At 41.6% G+C, this 23,664-nt stretch overlaps 1 protein-coding gene across 2 annotated transcripts in view; it reads right to left on the bottom strand.

Annotated features, from left to right (window-relative positions):
* Positions 1 to 23,664, bottom strand: part of zfpm2a (zinc finger protein, FOG family member 2a) — a 118,491-nt gene that overhangs the window by 45,713 nt on the left and 49,114 nt on the right. For both annotated transcript variants that reach the window (XM_029451507.1, XM_029451508.1), the window contains exon 4: positions 15,467 to 15,591. In XM_029451507.1, the coding sequence (XP_029307367.1) occupies positions 15,467 to 15,591 (125 nt within the window). The remainder of the gene's footprint in view (positions 1 to 15,466; positions 15,592 to 23,664) is intronic.

The raw sequence follows: 23,664 nt of genomic DNA, 5'->3' as shown, positions 1-23,664 counted from the left end.
TGAATTGGCACAGATATGCACAAGAGATGAGCACTGTGCTCCGGCAGTGCGCCTGCATGCCCCCTCCACCTCCTCCTCCTCCTCCTCCTCCTCCTCCTCCACCTCCTCCTCCTCCAGCCGCCCATTTCTCTTTCCATGAACTCTATCTCGTCTAAAGCTGGAGGACAAACTGACTTTTTTTTTGAGAGCATTATTTACAAATAGCAAATACATCTCCGAGACATGATAGCAATCTGTTTGGATTTTGTCTGCAAATTAAGACAACAAATGCAGACACTAAATAAAGACAGATTTCTACATATGTATATATTTATATATATATATATATATAAATATATACATATATATATATATATATATATGTCTATACATAGCTCTGCACATTGGCAAACTGCGCTGCCAAACTGATCAAACACAGACAGTAAATTGTGTCTGTTGATATTCTTATTCCTTCTCCTGGCATCTTCTTATCCCGCGCTGGCAGCAGATGAGAGAGAGAGGACCTCTGTAATTTAAGTCATCCTCGATTTCACATTTCAAATTAGCCTCACAATAAAGTCTTCTATCTGGCTAACCTGAAAATCTCACACCCCTGTCAAAGGAGCAGAGCAGACTGGCCGATTGTTGCTAGGACGACTATCTGAAATGGGAATCAGATTAACCCTTCCTTAGATCTCCAGACTGGAGCCATCTCTTATTCAGCAGCGAGAGGCCTCTCTGCCGTCCCTCTGAGCCTCTGGGAATTCATAATATTCCAGCTGCTCTTAATGTAGCCAACAGGGACAAAATACCACATTAACCAGACATCTTCCCATTGTTAGAAATGTGTTAAAAATCATTACAGCAATCACAATTGTTCCTTTTCCGAGATAGAAACTTTAAAGATTCTCACTATGCGTATTAAGTATTATTTTGTTTTAATTGTTAATTATTTTCTTTGCTTCCTTTTTGTTGTAAACAGAGCAGCAACAACCCATGACAGTTCCTCAGTGCAGCAGATTTACATAATGCATCGATCGTGACAATAGTGGCCTATGTGCTTTGTAAGCATACTGCATGTACCAGACGTCACTCAGACAAAGAAATGCAGAAAAGCAACTGCACACAACATATTAAGGATTAAGACACAGAGCAGCATCAATACAGGAGCGTCTGCAAATGCAAATGGGAACATTTGTACAACCGGATCAGTTGGTCTAAGTGGCCGACGCCATGAGAAATGCAGACTGACAGGCAGAACATTTAGATTTCCCTACAGTGAGGAGGTGTTATAGAAAAAAACTCCTCCACAAGCAGGGGATGTGACGTATGGAAGCTCTTTCCTGTTCAAAACTAAGTACTGAGGGGAAATTGTAAAATATGCTGACCCCTATTGGATAGTTAAATATGTCAGTTACAAAGGAATCTGTGCATAAGCATATAAAAGTGGACTGGATATACAAGAAAACCTGAATATATTCCTATTTTAAAGACATATTAAGGTGCTTTTAATAGATATAAATAGAAACAATAAAGAGAAGATAGGGGTATTTTCTTTTGGAAATGTTATGTTAGATATAGATATGCAAATGAGGCATTATCTAACGCTTAATTTAGGTGAATTCAGGAGAAATGCAGATACAAATAGACAAAGTTAGTAAAATAAACACCTACACTTGTATTTTCTATGTTTTCTTTCCACAATAATGTTAAGCAAAATAACCCAACATTTCAAAATTGACCAGTGCATGAAAAACACACTGAAATGTTTTTGCTTGCAGTGTCTCACCTTAAAAAACAAGTAAATATGAGTTTAGTTTATAGAGATACCGTGTTTAATATCAGTTTCCACACTATCATCCCTGTCAGAGCCTGTAAAATACTCCTCTGGCCTTCCTGTCTATGTAGTGTGTTATGGTTTATCCACCCTCTGCCTTCACTCCAGTGGTTTCAATACCCTGCCGGTATTTTTATTATTTTTTTCTGAGCTCTGTTACCGTTCCTCGTGTAAGAGATACAGTGACCAAAACAGTGTAGTCAGCGAGGAAGTGATTACAAACTGATGCTCCAAATTCGCTATAAAATGAAAATCAATATTTCCACAAGTTGCTGCAACATAAAAGATAACCTTCATTGATTTTTCTAGACTTAGGCCTCTGTGATAAAATCTAATATAAATTTTCAGCCACACGGATTTGGATCAGAGCGGAGCAGAGGCTGAACGATAAGTTCCGTGCACATCTCTCAGAGTTGGATTTTTTTCCATCCCCTTTTCCCTCTTCCAAGGCAGGGCTGTACTATTTATAATTGGCCCTGTGTGAGCAAAAGCTTCTATCAGGAATCTGTTCTAATTTTTATTACTGAGAAGCTAAAGCCTGTTCCAGATAATTTGGAAATTTCAGGGGAATTGTGATAGAGCTGATGGCACAGCCGGACTGACTCCAGAAAGGAGCTAACCTGTAATAGCCTCTGTGGCTGCGCTGATTAAATGTTGCCATAGATGAAAGACCTGCCATCACCGCAATAAATTAACCAATCACACAAATCCCAAGTCGCTACTAATCCCTCCTTGATACCATGATCCTCTGATCAGCTGAAGGAGGTGAAGAAGAAAGTGGCTTGTGACACTCAGCCTTCCTCTAACTCCCCGCTTCCCTGTGTAAACAACAAGCTAATGATATCAACGCTGACCATTTCACCACCACTGGCTACTCTTAACCCGCTTCATGGTCAGGGCAGGTGAAATCGATACAAACCTTGGTGGGAATGATTATTTTCCACATGGCTTTTTTTTTTCCTTCCTCCACCAAGGTCACTGACTGGCACTGTATCCGTCTTGATCCCACAGCTGCAGGATTTAGACAACTGAGAGATCAAAACCACTCCGTCTGAATATCGCAACACATTCATTGGCTTTATACATCCCGCTTTCAACACCCACTCGGTATGAAGTAATGCCATTTTGAAACAAAACCACCAGGAAAATAATGCTGCATCTTTTGATTGTTGCGTGTTTTCCCCTTTACCAATAAAACACGACTTTGGACAATTGAATCACAGATACATACGTTTGACTTTCTCTCCCCTTAGCATCGCAACACAATGTCCCAAATAATTTTAAAGCGCCATGTCCTTTTCAGATGATACTAGCAGTATAAACGTAAGAAAAAACAAGCTTATGTATGGGTTATGTCAAGTTTATATGTTCTCTGTTTCTAACATGGGAGTGAGGATAAAGGATTTGTACCTGTTTTACCAGTCAGTTTACAGCAGACAGCACACTCACACCTTGATAACGTCCATTGCAATTAGTTGTTCACTGCGATGAAACAAATTGCATGTGGTCAACTGGAAATTTCATTAAGGGAGATTTTCCTCTAGCCCTCGTTATCGCTCTGCGTATTAATATTTTCTTAGCCTCAAGGATGGATGGGTTGCAAGGTCTTTTTGTTGAATAAAACAGCCAAAGCCAACCTCACAGTCTGTGTTCTCCCACCGCTATCCATGCCGAGAAAAGCTGTGCATATGCTTAGTTAGGTGCTGCATGTTTTTCATTGCACCCTGAAATAAGATTCCTCGGTCAACATCCTACATAAAGTGAGAAATACCGTCATTTCTCAAGTCTGCTTTTGTGTCATTTTTCCTCTCCTAAATGGTCATGGTTACATCTGCTGAAATGAAAAGATACCTACATACTGCTTCCCCCCCCCTCTCTAAGGCTATAGCATCTGCTATTGGGAGACTAAATAACAGAAATATGCAGGAATTGCACACTAATTCCCTTTAGATATAGATCTTGGCTGGTCCCCTGTCATAAATCAGAGAATTTCGATATGAAATGAGGCAAGCTGCTCTAATCATTTCTGCATTTCAAATTGGATCACTGGCTCAATCGCTTGGCTTTTAAACTGCTTGCCTAAGAGCAAATGTGAGGTGGGAGATAATTCAGCTGAAATCTCTGCCTGCTCTGTGCAGCAGTTAGTTTACTGCTTGAGTGCAAGAGAATGCTTTTTTCTTCCTTTAGCCCATCTTTCTCTTTTCAACTTTGTTAAATTGACTTTTCATTTTAAAATCGATTAAATTGAGAGAGTCACTGCTGTTCCCGGAATCTTTAAAGGGACACCCATCACTGTGCGCATGTGCCTTTATTTGGCTGCTGCTATCATGGCGGCGCTATGAGGAATAAATATTTTCTCATTTAAATCACCTTTTATCCTGCTGACTGGACTGTAAGCATCAAAGTTCATGCGCTGCATTAGCTATTGCTTATTTCACTCCATTGAAATGCTGTCTGTCGTTGTATTCATAGTGACTGTGGGTGGCATTGCATGATGGCTGTATGTTCAGTTGCTTGTGTGATACATAACAGAGTGGCAATAAGGAAGACTAGTGATTAGCTGCACAATGTTGATTAAGGAGCAATGCTTAATTATTAGCAGCACATCTAGAAATGATTTTTATTTAGTTATATTCTTTTTGAATTGACTGAATCTGCTGCTTACTTAATCAGGGAGGAGAAGAGAGAAGAATAAAGATTTAGGAGGAGGGGGTACTCTATCCTCTATGCTCCATTCTTCAAGACCTTCAGGCACATTGAGGTACTCCAACTCTAAAGTCAAACTGTTTAGTGTAAGCTGTACCTGCCCCGAAGACAAGCAACCCCTTTCTCCACCCCTGTCTCCTTTCCTTTCCCATATTTTTGTTGCTATTCCTTTCCTTCCCCTTTTTTCATTTAATTTCATATTTATTATTTTGCTGTATTCCTTTCCTTTCCTCTGCATGTCTTTCTTTGTCTCACCTTACCTCCTATCCCCTCATCTCTATTTGTCACCCGAACAACTCTCTATTGATTCAGAGAAAACGTCTTTTCCCTCCTCAGCCCCTTCAGAATCATATAAAAAATGTCCCCAACTTTCAAGAATGTTTAATTCAACTGCACAAGTAAATGCCTGTTCCATAACCATGTAAAATGCGTATGTCCCGAGAACTATTTGAAGTTGTAAACAAGAGAAAGTTGAATTTATAATTTCTGTGCTCCAGGACTAATCATATCTTGGAGGTAGAGTGCATATATACACACGTGTACTCCTTGTGTTTGGCTTTGGTCAGGGAACAGAACAGCCCTGTCGCTTCACAACTCACTGTTTGAATTACTCGAAATTTCCCATTTGAATTCAATTGGGAAGGACTTGTTTGATCTTTTGCATGTAAGTTAGGGCCGACTCCTCGAGCAGTGAGAAGCTGTGTGAGGGAACATAATAGGGGAACCCGGAGCCAGTAATGTTCACCTGTATGGATATTACCATGGCCCCTGGGGGTCAAGGTGGCAGGTGGCGTATTCTCTGGACAGAACCACTCTTTCTCTGTCGGGAATAAACATGCGGATGGTGGATTTCTTCAAAGAGGAAGAAAGGGAACTCAAGAGTCAATCAGTCAATGGGGTCACAACAAATCCCTGCTCTCATAACCACACAGGGAAGACCAGGATCAGTCAGAGGCAGGAAATAAAGACAAACAATAAAATAGTAGGCATGATGCTTGAATAAAGCCCCTGACTTTAGATAAACCTCTGTGCCACCCTTTAGGTATTGCATTTAATATTCTTTTGAACTCCCGTCTCTTCTCTGGTGGAGTTTCATGATGCATTAGAATAGCATCTACTGTATGCGATTTTATATTTCATTGCACTCGCTCTGTGCATTTAGAAACTGAGCTCTATCCATATCAAAGTGTACATAATCATAATTACAATAAACAGTGCCAACTAGAACAAATAAAAAAAAAGAACAAAGAGGAGAAACACATGAAATGCATCGCACTTGTAACTTTGTTCAAACTGAACAAAGGTATCTGTGATTTGCATACCACCTGATCGTCTACATATTGCTGCAGTGTTCTATAGTTTGATCCCTTGGTGCACTTCAGAGAAATGGGGTCTGACTAAATCCCCCATAAAAGACCAACAATATTTACACCAAGTTAAGTAAATAAGATAAAGATGGTGAACTTGCCCTGCGCTAAATGCATTAGACGTGAACTCTCTTATCAGAGTCTCAGCACACTGACTGTTAAAAGATGGGTTTCTCGAGCTGGAAATGGTCTTTGTTACCCAATTAGTTTGCTGACGACCCCGTGGTATAATATTCCTGCTTTGACAGCCTCATACACATCCATCTAATGAGGTGCTGCCGGACCACCAGGGAGCGAATGAACACTGTCCAGACCTTCATCTCCTCCAGCACCTATCAGCTTATCTTCAATGCTAACCTTATTTTTGTCAGAAGACTTGAATTTTTCTGCTTGGTTGTTCGTCCGTCCGGAGTCGTTCTGACAAGGCTTTGTCTTTGGTAGGCCCCGAGCCAAATAGGCTGAGGATCAGAGGGCTAAGGCCAGGAGAGAGGACGGCGAGGACTTATCAAGGTCTACCAGCGGGGGTTTGCCTCCCTGTAGGGTAGTCGTCCTTCTTTCTCTGAAGGGGTGAAGCAAGCAAAGCCTCAGTGCTTCTCCACTTCCCTCGCCAATAAGACAAGAGAGATAGATAGGAGGACAACTGCTGAATTTCTAACAGTAACAATGCTTCAGTAGAACGCTCTTTGCTGTAAATAATATATGATTTGGGAGATGTTCTCAAGTCTTATTTCCTCACTTTCTATCCAGCGACCAAACATTCAGAACTCAAACTTTAAATCTTAAAACTACCTTTAAAAGAGATGATAAGGACAGCAGCTTTATATTTCCACAGATATAGCTAATAGAGGGATTGGTCAGCCATCTACAACTACCAGCAAACCGCGCTCACTTTTTGCTGGAATACCAAGAGTACTATCAGGGGCTTGCAAATGGAAACAATCGAGGATTATCTGCACCACTTTCCAAGAAACTTGTTTCAACATTTCACAAGTGCAGCCATGACAGTGACAGATGGCAAAGCAGCTGGCACCACTCAACTTTGTTTCACTTTTCTTTCTCCTTCTTGCCTCTTCTTCTTCCTCTTCCTCTTGTGCCTTTGCTACAATAGAGGTCTATTGTGTATTGAAGTGTTGGATAATCACTCATTTGGGAAGACATATTGCATACTGTAAAACAAGGCGATATGTGTGAAGCCAGGGAGCTCTGAGCCTGACTATTGTTGCCTGTCAGACTAACATTCTGTAAAAGCTGAAAGCTAGCTTTGCTTATATCACAGTTAAAAAAGCATCTCACCAAATCTGCTGCAAGCAAGCCGTCATTCAAATTCATAAAACTCTTGAGATAAGTGTGTAAGTGGTAGGATGTGACTTGTTTAAGTGTTACGCTATCCCAAATGGAACAGCTGTTTGTGCGTGTTTACGATGTACAGAAAACATAAGCATGCAGATACTACATCTCTTTAGTGTGACAGTTTGCTATCCAGACTGTGTCGCTCCCTGAAGGGCCACTGGCAGACAGCAAACACCCAGAGAGTTGTGAGGGGGGGACAGGGACATCCAGCTCACCCTCTAGCCCTGCGGGTGTGAAGAGGGGCCCCCCAGGACCTGGAGCCTCACCGGGGCTTTTAGCCATCACCGGTCCTGCTCTGCTGCTGCTGAGCAATGGCTGAACACACTGCTGCAGGAAGACAGCTGCCTATCTATCATTACAGTAGAATGGCCACATCCTCAGTGTCTGTGAGGAGCCATGTCATTGCAGCAACATGAGCTGTTTCCTTAGTGCGCAATCTGCAGAACAGCATTCATCTTATCTAGATCTACCTGCTACAAGATAAAGTGATTAAAAGATTAGTGAATAAATTGTATTTTAAAGGGTCATCATTTATTTATTTTAAATATTAATCCGTAAAGTGACTAATAATGATAAATGTAGTGTAGCAATATTTTCCCTCTGAAATGTAGGGGAGTAGAAGTATAAAGTAAATGTAAAGTAATTTTGATGAAAGAGAAGTTGTAGAGGAGTGAAAGGATATTGAATAAATAAACATGCAATATGTTATTTGTTTATCTTGTATTTTGAAGAGATAAAGAGAAAAGCTCTGATCCTCGAGATACGAGCAACAGGATTTATGAGAAACATGGTCTTATTGAGAACATACTGCCAATATCAATGTCTGACTTTCAGTGATTTAAGTTTCAGCACCATTTGCTGAAATTATAAGAAGAAAATATGAGATTCACTTTGTACTCAACAATCATTACGACAGCGAACACTAAAGTATCCCCGTCTTTATATTTGTGTTGATCTTGTCACTGTATCCTTGGCATGTTTGAGGAAAGCATGCAGCCATTACAGTGAGCACAAAGCAAATCAGTGAGTCCTGCTCTGCTTATCAGGGGACCTGCCATATCAGTTTGGGTAGTTATGTTGTGATGTAAGGACAGCAAAATGTCAGGTTCACTTGTAGATCAAGTCAACCATGCATTATCTCTCAAACAGTGGAGCTCAGCTGTGGCCATAATAGCTTTGACTAGCTGACTGACTGAGCTAATACATGGAGCTGTGGGCGGCAATGACTTCTAGCCATGCACACAGAAACTTTGAAAGTGCAGGCTTGGGGAATAAATGTATATAGCAATAAAGAAAACAATGGTAGTTAGTTTGCCACAGCCTGCAAACCATTATCCATCTGACTCACAATCAGACATCATGTCATGTTGAGCTGTGCTGAAAAGCCCAGAATTAAAGGGCTGCTTCAACACAATTTGCTTTGATGTTTTGATGTAAGAACATGAAAACCATCGATAATGCCATCGATAAATATATGGATGACACTGAGTAAGGGAAAGCGGGCCAGATAATTACCATTTTACCCATCTGAAGAGACCCCAGCCCTGATATTGGTTTAAACCCAAGAAATAATTGATGCATGCAATCACAAATTGGTTCTCCGCCTAAAATTTGGGCCCATTATTTCATTAGATGAAGCCACATTCTTTGTGCCAAAATTATTTGTGTGTCCAACACAGAAATTCAAATCCTGTTAGTCCTGATAATGTCTGGTGTTTTCAAACCATATCCGAGACAGTGTGACTTACAGATGGAAAGCACAGGCCACCTTTAAATGCAGACATAAATCAAAATGTTTCAAATTGTTGTTGTCTTTTTACTTTAATGGTTTGTTAGTTTACGTGCATGTACATGCATATTTCAGGATGTGTGTGTGTGTGTGTGTGTGTGTGTGTGTGTGTGTGTGTGTGTGTGTCATTTAGCAGCTATGCTACAGAGAGGCCCTATCCTGGGGTGCCTTCTTGCATATGTAATTGGATGTTACTGTAAATAATTGCCTGGGCATGTGCCAGTGTGATGATGGTGATGATTTGTGTGTGTGTCGGCTCATGTGTGACTGTATGTGTGTAGAACATGGGTGCATCGTTCTGTACGTATGTGTGTGTGTGTGTACGTGTGTCTGTGTGTGTATGTGCGAGCGCATCTGCCCCATCCATACTCCACTCTCAAGTCCCACTGATTCTCCTTTCCAGCCATGTTGAATCCTCTTTTCCTTATCAGGCGAGCCCAGGCCTGCATCAGGCTCTCCTTGCTATGACAGAGGCTACAACAATAGGCCTGCGATACCGCTGCTTAGCGCTGCGTTTCGGAGGGGAAACCTGCCACGGGCGCAGATTAACTACAACACACACACACACAAAATAGATTGCAGCCTCCAAAACAAAACATTTTTCAGAATGCCTCCTCTTGATTAATGAAGCAATGACAAGAAGAAAAATATAATTTCTGAAACAGAAAAATCCACCACCACTTGTTAAAGTTTAGGGGTAGCTAACAATAAACATATTGGAGGGAGAGGGTGGGCAAAAGGGGCAAGATAAATGGCTTGAGTGATGGGCTGAATAATTTCTGGAGCATATTTTGGATGCACAGGCCCATATTCCTACCCTTGTACTAAATTACACAATAATCACACTCCATCGGTTGACAGCCTCTGCCTCTCTCTCTGTCCCAGGTGAAAATTAGGACAGTATCTTGACATTTTCACTCTTCTGTAGTCTACAAGCTAAAGCTCTCTGTTCGCAGCCAAAAACAGCACACAGTCTGCAGCACACGCACGCTGAAGCGCTCGCACATGCCCTCCCACACATACAGTGTGACCCAAAGCACACACTTAGGTGCATACACACTCAGACACATGGTGCACATGTTCAAGCACACAGGCATTTAATGCCCCCATGGACATTTTAGCAAAATATGTGTGAGATCTAGCACAGGTAGATTTAGAAGAATGTACAAACGGTTCATTTTGTACCTCAAACAATTACAAACATCAGAATTAAAGGAAAACGTATGAGAAGTGTTCTCCTAAAACACACACTAAATATATATAAATAAATATATACGTACACAGTAGTATTATGACTATGATGATTTTGATTTAATAAGTATTATTTTAATATTGTGTTAGGACTAAATTGGGATTATTGACTTTTAATATTATGCAGCTTTCCAAATCATTGCCTTTGTTTCAGGATCCTTGGATGAAAAATATATTACAGTAGTAGATTTGTTTCATAATAAATATGCTCACAGCTAATTAAGATCATATACAAAAAGTATATTAAAATAGGAGATTAAAAAAACGCCTGATAGATCTTAATCTGGAAGTCTTATCCAATACAATTACCTTGTCATTTGTACTAAAAGGCCCTCAAAACACATACAGACCAGAATTCTATTGAATCTAGACTCATTACAGTGCACCTTGACTAAGCCCCAGTAATTAGCATTGGTAAGGCATTGTATAAGAAGCAGCAACACCCTCATCAACACACATTTACAACAGAGCTCTAAATCTGCTGCTCATTAATAGCTTGCCTCCCAATCAATTATTAACACCTACAATGGAGGCCAGGCTCACCGGGGCCAGGCCTCTTACTCCAGGCAAACCGTAGGCCAGCTTCTCCTCCTGGTTCTGTCCAGCATAGGTAATTACCGCCTTTAAAGACACCTGCTACTCAATAGCTTCGACCCAGACTGTTAATTTAGCCTCTCCGATTGCAGACATTTATGTCTGAGTGTCACTATTAATTTGTGTTAATTTGGAGAGTGTGAGGAAGCCGAGCGGAGGCGTTGTCGGCAGCCGGCTGAATGTGCTCGTCGCTCACCTGCGCCGGGGCTGCGGCTGTAATTGGAGTCTAATGGTCTGATTGATCAGTGAGAGAAGTGAGGGATGAGACGGCACTCTGGCAGCTCCATCAGTCAGAGAGGAGAGGAGAGGAACAGGTACAGAGCAGAGAACACGGCTGGCAACAGCAGCACAACGGCAACTCTTGGCTGTTTTATTCTTTCTCCATTTTTCTCTTATTCCTTGTCCTGCTGTCCGTTACTTGCTTTGCTTCTTCGGCCTTGCTCACCTTTGCCTCGCTTGCTACAAAGTGTTCTAACCTGGTGCAGTTACTTAGTTTGCAGTTCAGACTTTTGTCTCTGTCTTTTAATCTAGTTGAGAGCTGTCTGTTTCTCTGATTAAGGCTTGCTGCCATAGCTACATCTTGTTATTATCATCTTTATACATTACATGGGAAAACTGGTTCTGTATTAGGACTAACATGCATTAAGTCTATACGTGATGTAAGAATAATAGAGAGTAGGGATGCACGATGTTGGCCTTTTGCCGATATCTGACAAGCCGATATTTATCCCAACTCATTTTGGCCGATTGCCGATACAGATATACACACATATTGTTCCCCACCTAATTACAGAGAACATCAAGTTTCTCTTGTAGAGGAATTAACTTATTATTATGCTTACTGTTATTCCTGATGGGCCACTTGCAGATGCAGACATAAAGTACAATTCTTTTTGAAAATGTACACATTCACCGGGCAAAACAAGAACACTACTTCAACTTAGGATACATGTAAAACATGCTGTATTTATTTTTATGTTCAATCACAACTCAACTTATGAAAAACTAGAGTAAAGCCAGGCATATGATCTGTCCAATACAGCACAATGCGATTGTGTTAACAGGTCTGCACCAGCAATAACTATAACTCCAGTGCCTCATGCCAAGCAGAGCCCCTGGGGTCTACAGACCTGCTACGGCCGACCCATCAGCTGTGAAATCTGCTTTCCTCTTTGATAAACGGTCGAGATGTGACCCTATCTCTGTCCTGCAGATGCCCAGATTTCCTGTCATGCTTTTTCCCCTCTGTTTTTTCCTGCTTCCTCTCTCTCTCCCCCCTTCTCTCTTTTCATTCTTTCTTTTTCAAGCTTTATACCTCTCTTTCCAGGCCTGTCTGAACAACTGCATGTAACGCTCTACTCACTGTTCTTTTCTCAGCATCATCCATCACTCCGGACAACTACTGAGGCCTGTCGTCTACCAGCAGCCAGCCCACATGGGCTCCCACGCCACAGCACATAGCTAGGCCAGCTCCAGCTCCTGCTCCCATTTGCTGCCTCCAGGGACGAGTAACCCTCCCCTCCCCACAACCTTACCCACCTCTCCATCAGACTCCACAGGACTACTCCCCAGACACCAGTCGGACCTAACATACTCTGCTCCTAAACGGCTCTGCTTTTGCCAAAGTGCTGCTCATGTCCAGTTTAATGCAAAAGCTGCTTAAATTCACTGTATTTTCATTATTTACTGTAAGCCACTTTAAGGAGACATTACACTTTAGTCCCTCTCCGGGCGCAATGCCAAGGTTTGAGAAACGGACCTGTGCACCGTACGCGGCGGCTCGACAAAAATAGCTTGACCTCTAAAAAGTCATATCTAAAATGACGTGTCGGGATGAAGGGACAGAATATGTTTGATTTCAGAGAGGGCATATCAATATCTCAGGAGCGGGTCACATGTTTCAGGCATGAGAGAGGTCTTCTGCCATATACCTGGCTGCCTTCGGGTAATTCATTCACCTCTATGGTTTCAAAATATCTAAGAGAGTAAAAAGAGATTTAATAATCTGTGGAGGTCAGACTTCACAAGAATGAGTGAGAGTGCCTCCTAGCTGAGGTAGAGACCTATGAAGCAATGAGCATTTATTTCTACCTCAAACGCTTTCTACTGCCTTCTGACCCTGCTCTGCAGCACTGGCCGCCCTGACAAGCATCAAAACTAGTCAGGCTTTATTTTTCTTCTTCTTCTTCTTCTTCTTCTTCTTCTTCTTCTTCTTCTTCTTCTTCTTCTTCTTCTTCTTCTTCTTCTTCTTCTTTCTCTCCTCACACTTACAATTTTGTTATTTCAACTTTTCCCCCTCTCCCTCTGCAGGTGTGGCATCTGGGTTTGTTCCCGTCTTGATGTGTCAGTGTTTGAAGATTTGCACAACTCCCTCGCCTCCCCCTAAAATAACTGAGATAAATTCAGCACCACATTACGGATGTTGCCAACGGCTGCATGTTTAACAAGGCAACAGCTCAATAAATAGAGGTGTGATTACAAAAAATAAAAAATAAAACTATGCTGTTGTAAATGATATGGTTCCCTCGTGATGTGCAAAAATACTAGAATTGGCTGATATTTTCTGGCTTAAGAAACAAAGTAAAAAAGTTAAACCAAACCCTTAATGGAGGCTCAATAAAACAAAACATGCCAGTTGGGTTGAACTAGCCTTTAATGAGATATAGTAAGAAGCTGCTAACAGCCACTACCCCATTTGAGAGATGAAACTTAGGAGAGGAGGAGGGCAAGCATCAAAGCATTGAGAGGGCCCCCAGGAGAATAGACACACATGAGATCCTTAAAGGCAATATGCCAAAGCTTCTTCCTCGGCTTTTAATTGCGAGGGAGGTTAGACATATTCTGTAACCCCTCCACAGCCTATTACAGGTGATGACCAACACCTGCACACTTAAAAAAAGAAGAAAACCTGAGGAGGATCTGAAAAGTAGCGATGAATTCCTCAGAGGGCAGTTAGTTAAGAACGTATCACTCTTGCCAAGAGCAACAATCAGTTTTTGCATCTAGTTCAGCATGTAGTGTGATGAATTTGTAAAGTTTGTATCTACGAAAAACACCCAAGCTACCAACAACTCACAAAGATCATTTACATGGCATCACTTGGTGAGTCTGCGGGTCATTTGAGGGACAGTTGAAGGTTGGTATTGGCTGCTTTTCAGGGAAATGAATGCAGAGATTGCAGGAGAAATATATGGAGTGTGTTACTTTGGAAGGCAACTTGAGGTGTTGCTCTGTAAAATCACTTTTCCGCCCAAGGATAACTGGCTTTACCCTGAGAGAAGCCATATTTCATGGCTATAATACGGCCTGAGTTATTGAAAGCCACTGATGACTTCAAAACCATGAGGGGAGCTTAGAAAACAGTTGAAACTGCTTCGAAAATGATTTAATAAAGTTATGCATTTAAGGAATCTGTGAAAACGGGAGGGGGGGGGCTTCTGAGTCCAAAATCCTTATGGACTTTTCCTTATGTTTCATAACAGGATGAATGGGAGCTTGGTTACAATTTTTAATGGGAATTTTCTTAATTAATCCAAATGCAGAATGGAATATCAAACCCGTAGAGGGCTTGTCACTCCACCAGAGTACAGGTCAACACGAGCCTCTGCTGGGATCTTTGAAACAAGAGATATAAAAGCTGCTGTGTGCAGGGTAACATCAAAAATAATGGATTGTGACTTCATTCAATTAAAGCCTGGACTGAGCTCAAAATCCACAAATTAAAGTGTTTTGTCATAAAATATGCAGATTAAATGGTTAAAATGGATGCACTTCAAAGGCTTTTGTTGGGTGCCAGTTGGATCCCGGAAGAGTCACCTCAATAGGTTTGAATGTCATGGGAATTGCCAATAATATGGTCTTGATGTAGGACTTTCTAGTATTCATGTTTTCATGGCTGCTAAAGGCAAAGTTTGACCAAATAAAAGGGATTTCACTGTAGGTTTTAATGCTCCCTGTAGTCCAAGCAACAAACACTTTTTAATTAGGGAAATTTTATAAAGGAGTAAAGTTGTAACAAGTGGCTTAATAATGGTTGATAAATCAATTATTGATATTTTGAAGCAAGTCAATGTTTTGTCTTTTAAGTCCCCATGTGTACCGCTCCAATGGACAGTTTGACTACTTACCTTCTGAAAAAATGCTCCAGATCATCCACAGCAAAATTAATTTATAGGAAATGAGTATCAGAAATGATAACACCTTATAAAGTATGCCTCATTATATAACACCTTCCAATAAAGCCCACTGACTTTGGTTGAATTTGGTTTCACTGAATACAGGCCTGTCTAGCTCACTTTACATTACAGTCCCAATATTCATGAAACTTGGTGGAACGCTGTAGCATGGTCCAAAGAAGAACCCATTTCATTTTTGAGCAGTTCCGAATCACTGAGTAGATACGCAATGTATTTGCAACTTTCGTTAACATTGCGAGATGGGGCATTTGGCCGTGTTGGAGGTCTGCACTCTCCGATAGTTCTATTAATTTCTAACCATAGTGTTTTAAGCCTTTCTTGTTGTGGTGGGTTAATATTACACAGTGGTACCCAAATATTCAAAATGATACAGTAGTTGACTAAAACAAGGACATACCAGTATAGTGCTGTCAATGCTCATCTCGATCTTCCCCTCGAAGGGTCCCCATGTAGTCCCCACAGGAAGCTGCTGCCGGGTGTGGATCCGACGCTCGCCATCTTTAAGGAGCGCATCCAGCTCTCCTAAAAACACACCAGAACCCAAAGCAGTCAGCCATAGTGCTCTATATAGCATAAAAGTTCCACATCAAATCACAGTGACGTTCATTCGTTGTCCATGTGCGATCATATTATTGCCTCAAAGCCCTGCATTAAACAGTAAAGGTTAAAGCCAAGCTTTTTCAAAATGGATAAGCAAATCAAGTGAGCATCCATCTGATGGCGTTCATCAGACACATGGCGCGCTAACCTTACTTGAAAGGTGTCTTGTGTTAAGATAATCTCTGTGAGACAGTGCAGGCTCGCTGGCTTGCGAGAGCAGCTAGTGGCAGGCCTATTTCTGTTGCTCCAGGAAGACTAGGGCCTTGTTAGTGCTGTGCAGAGCTCCAGTTAATTAACAGTGCAACCGGATAGCACTGGTAGAACTACCGGTGCTCACCTACCTGTCACCCCCCACTATCTTATCTCTTAGATTCAGTGTACTTTTTCGGGATGGTGATTAATCAAATAGTTATGATAAACCCCTTGGCAGGCCGTGACATAGTTTACCAGAGAGGATGTTTCCCTGCGCGTGTGTGTGTGAGTGTGTCTGTGTGTATGTGTGTGTATGTGTGTGTGTGTGTGTGTGTGTGTGTGTGTGTGTGTGTGTGTGTGTGTGTGTGTGTGTGTGTGTGTGTGTGTGTGTGTGTGTGTGTGTGCATGTGTCTATATGTGTCATAAAAGGGAAAGTTCTCAACTGTAGCTCTCCAACTGGTTGTCTTGACAACCCTGAGAAGTCTTGTTAGAGGAAGTGTGATGATTCAGACATCTGTAGCTACAGGTTATATCTGATTTGATAAACTTTCTGGACACAAGAAGTTCCAGAAACTCAAACAAAGGACATTTTTATCAGGACTGTGCCCAGACTGTGTATAAGTAGTGGACTTAGTCACCGTGACATCACCAATTGGGTAGTTAACTACAGTTTTGAAGCCTCAAATTTGGCGCCTTGGCCATCGCCATCTTGGTTTTTGGAACCAGAAGGGACACAAGAAGGTGGAGAAAAGTACAACCCAACACTGAACAAGACATTTTTAGGCGACCAAAAAGCTTTCAATTGACAAAGTTCTAGACAACGGCCCTAAGGCTGTTTTTTTCATCTATTTTACTCTAAATTGTACCATCATTTACAAAATGAACATCATGCTGTATTGAAGAAGACTTACACTAGTGAATGAGGCTATAAACTCATGTTTACAATGTTTACTGAGATAATAAATTGTTTTCTCATAAACTTATATACTTATTTTGCAACCAGTGAAAATAATGCAAGTTTTAGGCACTTCAGCATTGGCTTCACTTTTCAGAATCACATTATCACATTATTCTCATGTGTTAGGCTTTCATTATGTGTGACCGTTTGATCTTTAGATTGGCCTTTGGGAGGTCAGAGATCCGGGTCAGCTACAGAATATCATAATTTTTCTGGGATTCTCCAACAGAAGGACTGACACTTTGGCGGGAAGCCAACCTACCAACAATATATTATCTAGCCAGGCAAGTAATCCTTATGTATTAATATTCAAACAAACTCTACACGAGTTGTTAACATTGTGTCTTTGAACCTATTTGTTCACACATGTAGCTAATAGGTATTCAGGGCATTCGGTTCATGCTGAATGTGCTGAAGTGATCACTGAACTTTCTGATGCGTATGTGGTATAATGACCTATTCAGCCCTGTTCTACTGTGTAAATATCAGCCATGTATCTGCGGCACGCTATTGTGTCTGTCTGTTGTGCTAATATGGAAATGTGCGCTTATGTGCTTCTTTGCATGCATAAACATGATCCAAACATCAGGCTGCTGTTATTACCCTCTACAAATAACGCCTTGCTGATCATATACTCATCAGCGGTGGTCACTCCTGTAACAATAAAAAGCTAAATGTCACCCATGATAAAAAATTCCCTTGTTTGACCAAATCTTAAGTAAAACAATTCTGCAATAACAACACATGGTCTAAACATTAAGTCACATTCTAGAGAAGATACAGGCACAGTTTTGGAATAGGCCCAACAATAAGATAATCTGAGCAGTGTTATCTCATTCTTTCTTTCACTCTGTCTCTCCTCCCGTGTTCCTGCTGTTGCATGCTGTCTTCCCGGTGCTGCAGTGGAAGGTGGGTAAGCTCATTACAGAGAAATAATTAAACATTGGTGCACAGCTGGTCGTCATCACTGAGAGCAACAGCCACTGCTTGATGCATTCTGTTTGTCCTCAGATAAGACCCACGGCCTTTAACCGCTTGGATGCAAGTTCCTGTTTAGCCCCGCTTGACAAACAGCACAAGCATCCCCAGCCAACGATTCTGATTCCTTTCCTACACCCTTTCTTTCTTTCTTGGGTGTGATGCTTGGACTGAAAAGGGGGTAATGGGCAGTGTAGGTGCAAGAAGGGGGGAAAAACGGGGGTACGATTCAATTTGTGCGGTTTGTGGTCCGCCATGTTTAGATGCCAGTTGTGTGCATCTCACACCAAATGTTGCCTGAGGACCTTGGCTCACAGATGGCTTGTCACATCTGTTGCAGATACTGGTGGAAGATCTCCACAAAAACACCCGTGGATGAATAATGAGTTCCCTTCATGCACTGTCTGTATGTTCTCTATCAGCATTTACAGGTTTAGTAATATTGCAAAAATATACTGACAGATGTGTTCTGTTATAAACTGGGCTACTGACAATTTTTAGAATTATGGCTGCAAAAACTCTTGATGTCACAGTGATAATTACATTTCTTACAAGCCGCAAAATCCAAACTCTATTACACATACATATATACATAATTTTGTGCAAATACAGAAGTCACCTGTCAAACCGCAACATGACAGACTGAATCAAGAGGAAAGCTCATAATGGGCTATTAGGAGATTTGACAAACCCAGCGCCTGTGTTCTCTCTTCGACGTTCCTCATCATCCAATTCTCAAATGCCACACTTGGCAAAACTGAGCTTGTGATGTGGCTCAAGAGCTGTACCCCATTCTCCGAATCCCAACCAGCCCTTCTCCACCACCTTCACCCTCTACACCCCCCGACACCCCCTCAACCACCACCTACCCCCGACGCCCCACCCCTCCCTCGATAAGATCATCATCTGTCGCTAGACTCTAGGGTCTGTTCCTGCACTCCACAGATACTTGGCAGACCAATGAATGTCCCTTTGTGCGCAGAGATCCTCCTCAGATAGCACCCAAGATGCTCCACGCTGGCATCTGTTTGTTTTTTTTTGTGTTTTTTTAATGTGTGTCCTGTCTTTCTTTTCTGTTATGGTGTAGAGGAATAGGGAACCTCATCTCTCCCTTCAATGGCATACGACTGAATACTAATGAGTTTCTCAGTGGCAGGGTGCCAGTCTGGTATGATTTAAAGAATAAATGAGAGTATGGACTGTTGACAGACAGAGACCCTAAAGGAGGTAAACTACCACTTTCTAACTTTTAAATAATATTATTAGATATTAGAGCTGCAACTTTTAACAATTACTTTCAGTGAATCTATAAAATGTCTATCCCAGGTTCTCAAAGTGCAAGATGTCTTTAAATGTCTTGTTTTTGTCAGTCCAAACCCCAAAGATATTCACTGTAATATGCTATAAAACTGAAAGAAATCAGGAAATCTCCACATTTGAGAGGCTGAAAACAGCATTTTCTGTATTTAGCATGACATTTTTATGATTCATTGGAAATAGTCAGCAATTCTTTTTCTGTCGATCGACTAATCATTGCAGCACTATTAGATATAATTGAACACTTCTCAACATACCCTTAACATTCCATTTCCCCTTTTATTTCCCATTAAGGTTGGCAAAATCATCTCATCCATCAAGTATATTCAGTACCAGGTCTTCCTTAAAGCGATATGTTTATGCTGATTGATATATTCAGACTCAAGATGTGCTCTGTGTGGCTGCACCATACAATCAAATGCAACACTTATATGAAGATGATTCCTGTGTATAGTTTTATACACAATTCCCCCAAGAAATTTGGTATAACATTTTGGACATATTTTGGATCTCCAAAGATCTGCAGTTTTGAATAAACTAAGAAGGATATGGGATAAAGTTGATATCAAGTCTGTTTTGTAAGTGACATTTTTAAAGGTAAACACACTACAGGGACACTATACACTACTCTTTTAATCGAAATGCTATCATGTCAAAACAGGTTTGATTTAAGACTGCAACTGAATTATTCTTTACCTTAATGCCTTGAAATGCCATGATAGATTCACATTTCACTACGAATGGTTCTATTAATGCACATGAAGTGCAAGCCTGATTTCCTTAATATAATTTCTGGCCCGGAGTAAGGTCTCTGCTAATGGTCAGAGATGACAAATGACATCATCAACTTGCTACTGCAGATTAACATTTGTTAAAGCAATGGATCTGGTCGGGCTATTTTCAACATGAATTTGACTTCTCTAACTAGTTCAAAGAACCAACTTCAAGGAAAGAAAATTGCCCATGGCACAAAAAAAGAAAAAGCCTGATTGCTGACCAAGCTTATGGTTTACGCCACCTTTTTCCAGTTATCTTGAGCATATTAACCACAAGCGGAATCAGGAGAAACAAAGAACGACAACAGTAGAGACGAGTGGGAAAATATGTTGGAGCTTCACACGGCAGATGATCCCTCTTGATATCAAGCAGTACCTTTGAATCAAAGCAAATAAATGTCTGCTGTTCAAAGTTCAATAACCTGTGCGTGGCAATTCACAGATGTCCTACTGAATCGCAGTCAGCTCCACTGACAGGCCGTATTATAGAGCCGGCAAATGGGCTATAAATTAATATACCATGGGAGAGGCATATGGGGTGAAATGGAATGTACTGTATCAGTTCAACAAAAGGTGCCACATCTTTAAAGCAGATATGTGATATGAAATTTTACAGCTGAAGGAGAAATGTCACAGAGCTTTGATAAGAGAGCGATGAACTTTCTCCCCCTTACACAAACTGCTATTATCAGGTCCTAGTGAGCAAAATGCATCATTTATAACCCACAGCCCACACTATTATCTCTGAGCAAGACGCTTGTTTTAAAACAGTGGAGGACCCCCACCACCAGCACCTCCTCCGCACCCTCCTCAACCACTTCCATCTCCGCCAAACCCACCCTAACCTGCCTAGACGTGGCTGCTTCTGGCCCTGAACATTGAGGATGAAGTTGACAAGCATATGAGTTTGGTCACGTGAGGAGGGGAGGAGGTGGGAGGGGGGATTTGGTAGGGGGATTCACCCCTTAAGGTCAGACTTGTTTTCAGGCCGTGGCGGGCTTGGGGGGAAAGAGTTAAACAAGCCAAAGGGATTAGGGCCTTTTAGCTGTGACACTCCACTCAGGCTGAGCTGGGGTTGGGGGTGGGGGGATTGAAAGGGAGGATTGGGGGGGTGGATTCCCACCCCCTTGTTCAACAAAGAATTTTTTTCAAAGACACGGCTACAGTAGGAATACAGGTGTTTCAGCCCCATTGCCAGAAAAAAACATTGAACACGTCTGAAAAAAACCAAATGATGTTCATTGCTAATGTTTTTAAAATGTGTGATTTCTACAATCTATCATGATAAACAAAAAGCAAAAGTTAAACATTTTGTCTTTCTGCTGGATAGCAAGAGCAATACCACCCCTTAAATTCCTCGCTACAGCTAGCAGCTGGTTAGCCTAGCTTAAACAAGAGGAAGCAGCTAGCCTGGCCCTGCTCAACATGATAACATCTGCATACTTCTAAAGCTCACTAATTAACTGATCTCTTTTTTTGTTTTTCGTGGATATGTATTATGTATGTAATTTCAAAATTCTTCACTGGTTGACTGGCAACGGCTCCCATAAAGAAATAGTTTCTCACCATAGAAATACTATAGTAGACTATGGGACATTGCACTGTTTGCCATGGTCATTTGACTGGTTCAAAAGAAAGTGGCGCTCAGCACAAGATTGTCCGTTCTACTGTCATTCTATTTCCATGTTTGGCACATAATCCCCCAAAAACTGGTGTTTGTAGTCTTTAGTTTTCATACCTGTAAAATATAACATGTTAATTAGTGAGCTTTAAAGGAGCCGGGAGGTGGATTAAGTTACTTTTGGACTTTATCCCCCTTGTTTCCAGTCTTTTTGCTAAGCTAACCCTAACTGGCTGCTGGCTGTAGCCTTATATTTAACGGGCAGATAAGAGAGTGGTATCCATCTTCTCATCTAACTCTGCCAGAGAGTAAACACTATTCCTTTATTGAAAAGGCAAACCGTATGTCCAGGTCTCCGACAGGACTGTGACAAGTCAGACGCACTACATCCCCATCCGACCCGACCTCCACACACTTTCTTTCCGCCTCGCTACATAATCGGCATCTTTCTGCATTGGCATTGAACGATGGCGGTGGACGTAAATCGTGAGGTGTGGAAATAATCCCTTGGGATACAGGACTCAGTGTTTATGGGGATCCGAAGATAACCCAGGATCTTGCCATGGCCATGACCCTCTTTGAATTTGAACTGCAGTAATGCAAGTAATAAAGAACTGAGAAAGTTAAGCTGCACACGCACTCTAACTCACACACAAGAATTTGGTCCTGCAGTACATTACCAACACTGCTGTTTGGTGTCATTGAACAATTGAAATATACCAGCTGTGAAGCACTCTGTTTCATCAAAAGCCTGGCAAAGTTAGCAGCAGGCTCGCTGACAACAATCTCTGACACATCCATCTTTAGAGAAGCACTGCAATTTCTATTGATAGCATGTAAAGGGAGACAGCGAAACCTAAAGAATGACTGTCCTCACGCCGAGATATCGCCGTATCGCCGACAACATCTAGAGGACACACACCACTCTGCTGGAATCTGATTATTTTAAATGCTTTTCTTAAAATTTCCAAAGCATCAAAAGGACATTTCTCCACCTGAGCGTGTCAGAATGAATGAGTAATTGATGGCAATAGGAATGCATGTATTTGAGACTTTAGCTGCGGAAGGGAAGTCTTGTCATAAATAAGAACACAAGCATGACATGAAATAGTTATATTTGGAACAAAACATAGGTAGAGTTTGGTTTGAAAAAATGTGTTTATGACCGTGCTGTGAGTATCTAAACAAACAACTTTTTTAGAAAGGAACACAAGTAGTCCTTGCTACCTCCAAGTCGTGATATTCTCCAGTTAATTCAGGAAAAGACTATTTTAAACGTGCTCCTGAATCTCCTCCCAAGTCAATTACCAGGCTGCAACTTCCCCTGGGTAACGGGGAATTCTGTTTTTTCCTGGGTGACCTAGTTGTCTTTTGTGAGTAGGTTTTAGCCAGAGCAGTTTGACAGTCAACAGATAAGATGGATTAAGCTTTTTTTTCATCCAGTTTTGATGTGAACAGCGTAAAAGCGGGTTAAATCATTGAGTTTCAGGAGTATTTTTAAATGCCTGGAGATAGTGCGATAAGGGAGCTAAACCTAAGACTTGGGCCGGGAAGGTCAAGGTCGCGGCTTTGGAGAGCAGCTACCCGGCCACGCGGGCCAGCTCTCTTCTCTCTCGGAGCGAGCTGAGCGCCACAGCCGAGCCCACCTCTCATCACTCCCAGAAAAGATACACGAAAGGAGTGAAACTAAATCCAGCGAGAGCTCGACGGGCGGCATCAAAGAGCAGCGCACCCTTGCCTTGTGTGGGTGCCTGTGTGTGCGTAAGTAAATGTGTGTCTGGAGGGGGGTTGTTTAGTTCCTGCTCGCATTTGCGTGCATGCATGAATAAGATGGGAGTGTGTGTGTGTGTGTGTGTGTGTGCACTGTAAAATATCGTTCCTTCATGAGCAACTAGCTCCATAATTATGTTTTGATTATTTGCGAGTACTAAAATAAAACAGCAATTAATCTGTTGATGTAAGACAGAAAATAGAAGTACGACGCACATAATAAACAACCCAGTTTACAGGGCGATGCGACATTAAAACAAAATCACATTTTGAGAATATAATTTGTACAACACCCCCCCCACCACCACTGCCACCTCCACCACCTCCCCTTCCCGCCTCCGCCAAACCTGATCTGAGGCGTGCTTAACATGCGCATAGGAGCT

Source organism: Cottoperca gobio, chromosome 16, assembly GCF_900634415.1.
Source record: "Cottoperca gobio chromosome 16, fCotGob3.1, whole genome shotgun sequence".
Classification (NCBI taxonomy): Eukaryota; Metazoa; Chordata; class Actinopteri; order Perciformes; family Bovichtidae; genus Cottoperca; species Cottoperca gobio.
The sequence above is the reverse complement of the archived record's forward strand: the minus strand, read 5'-3'. Positions and strand labels throughout refer to the sequence as shown.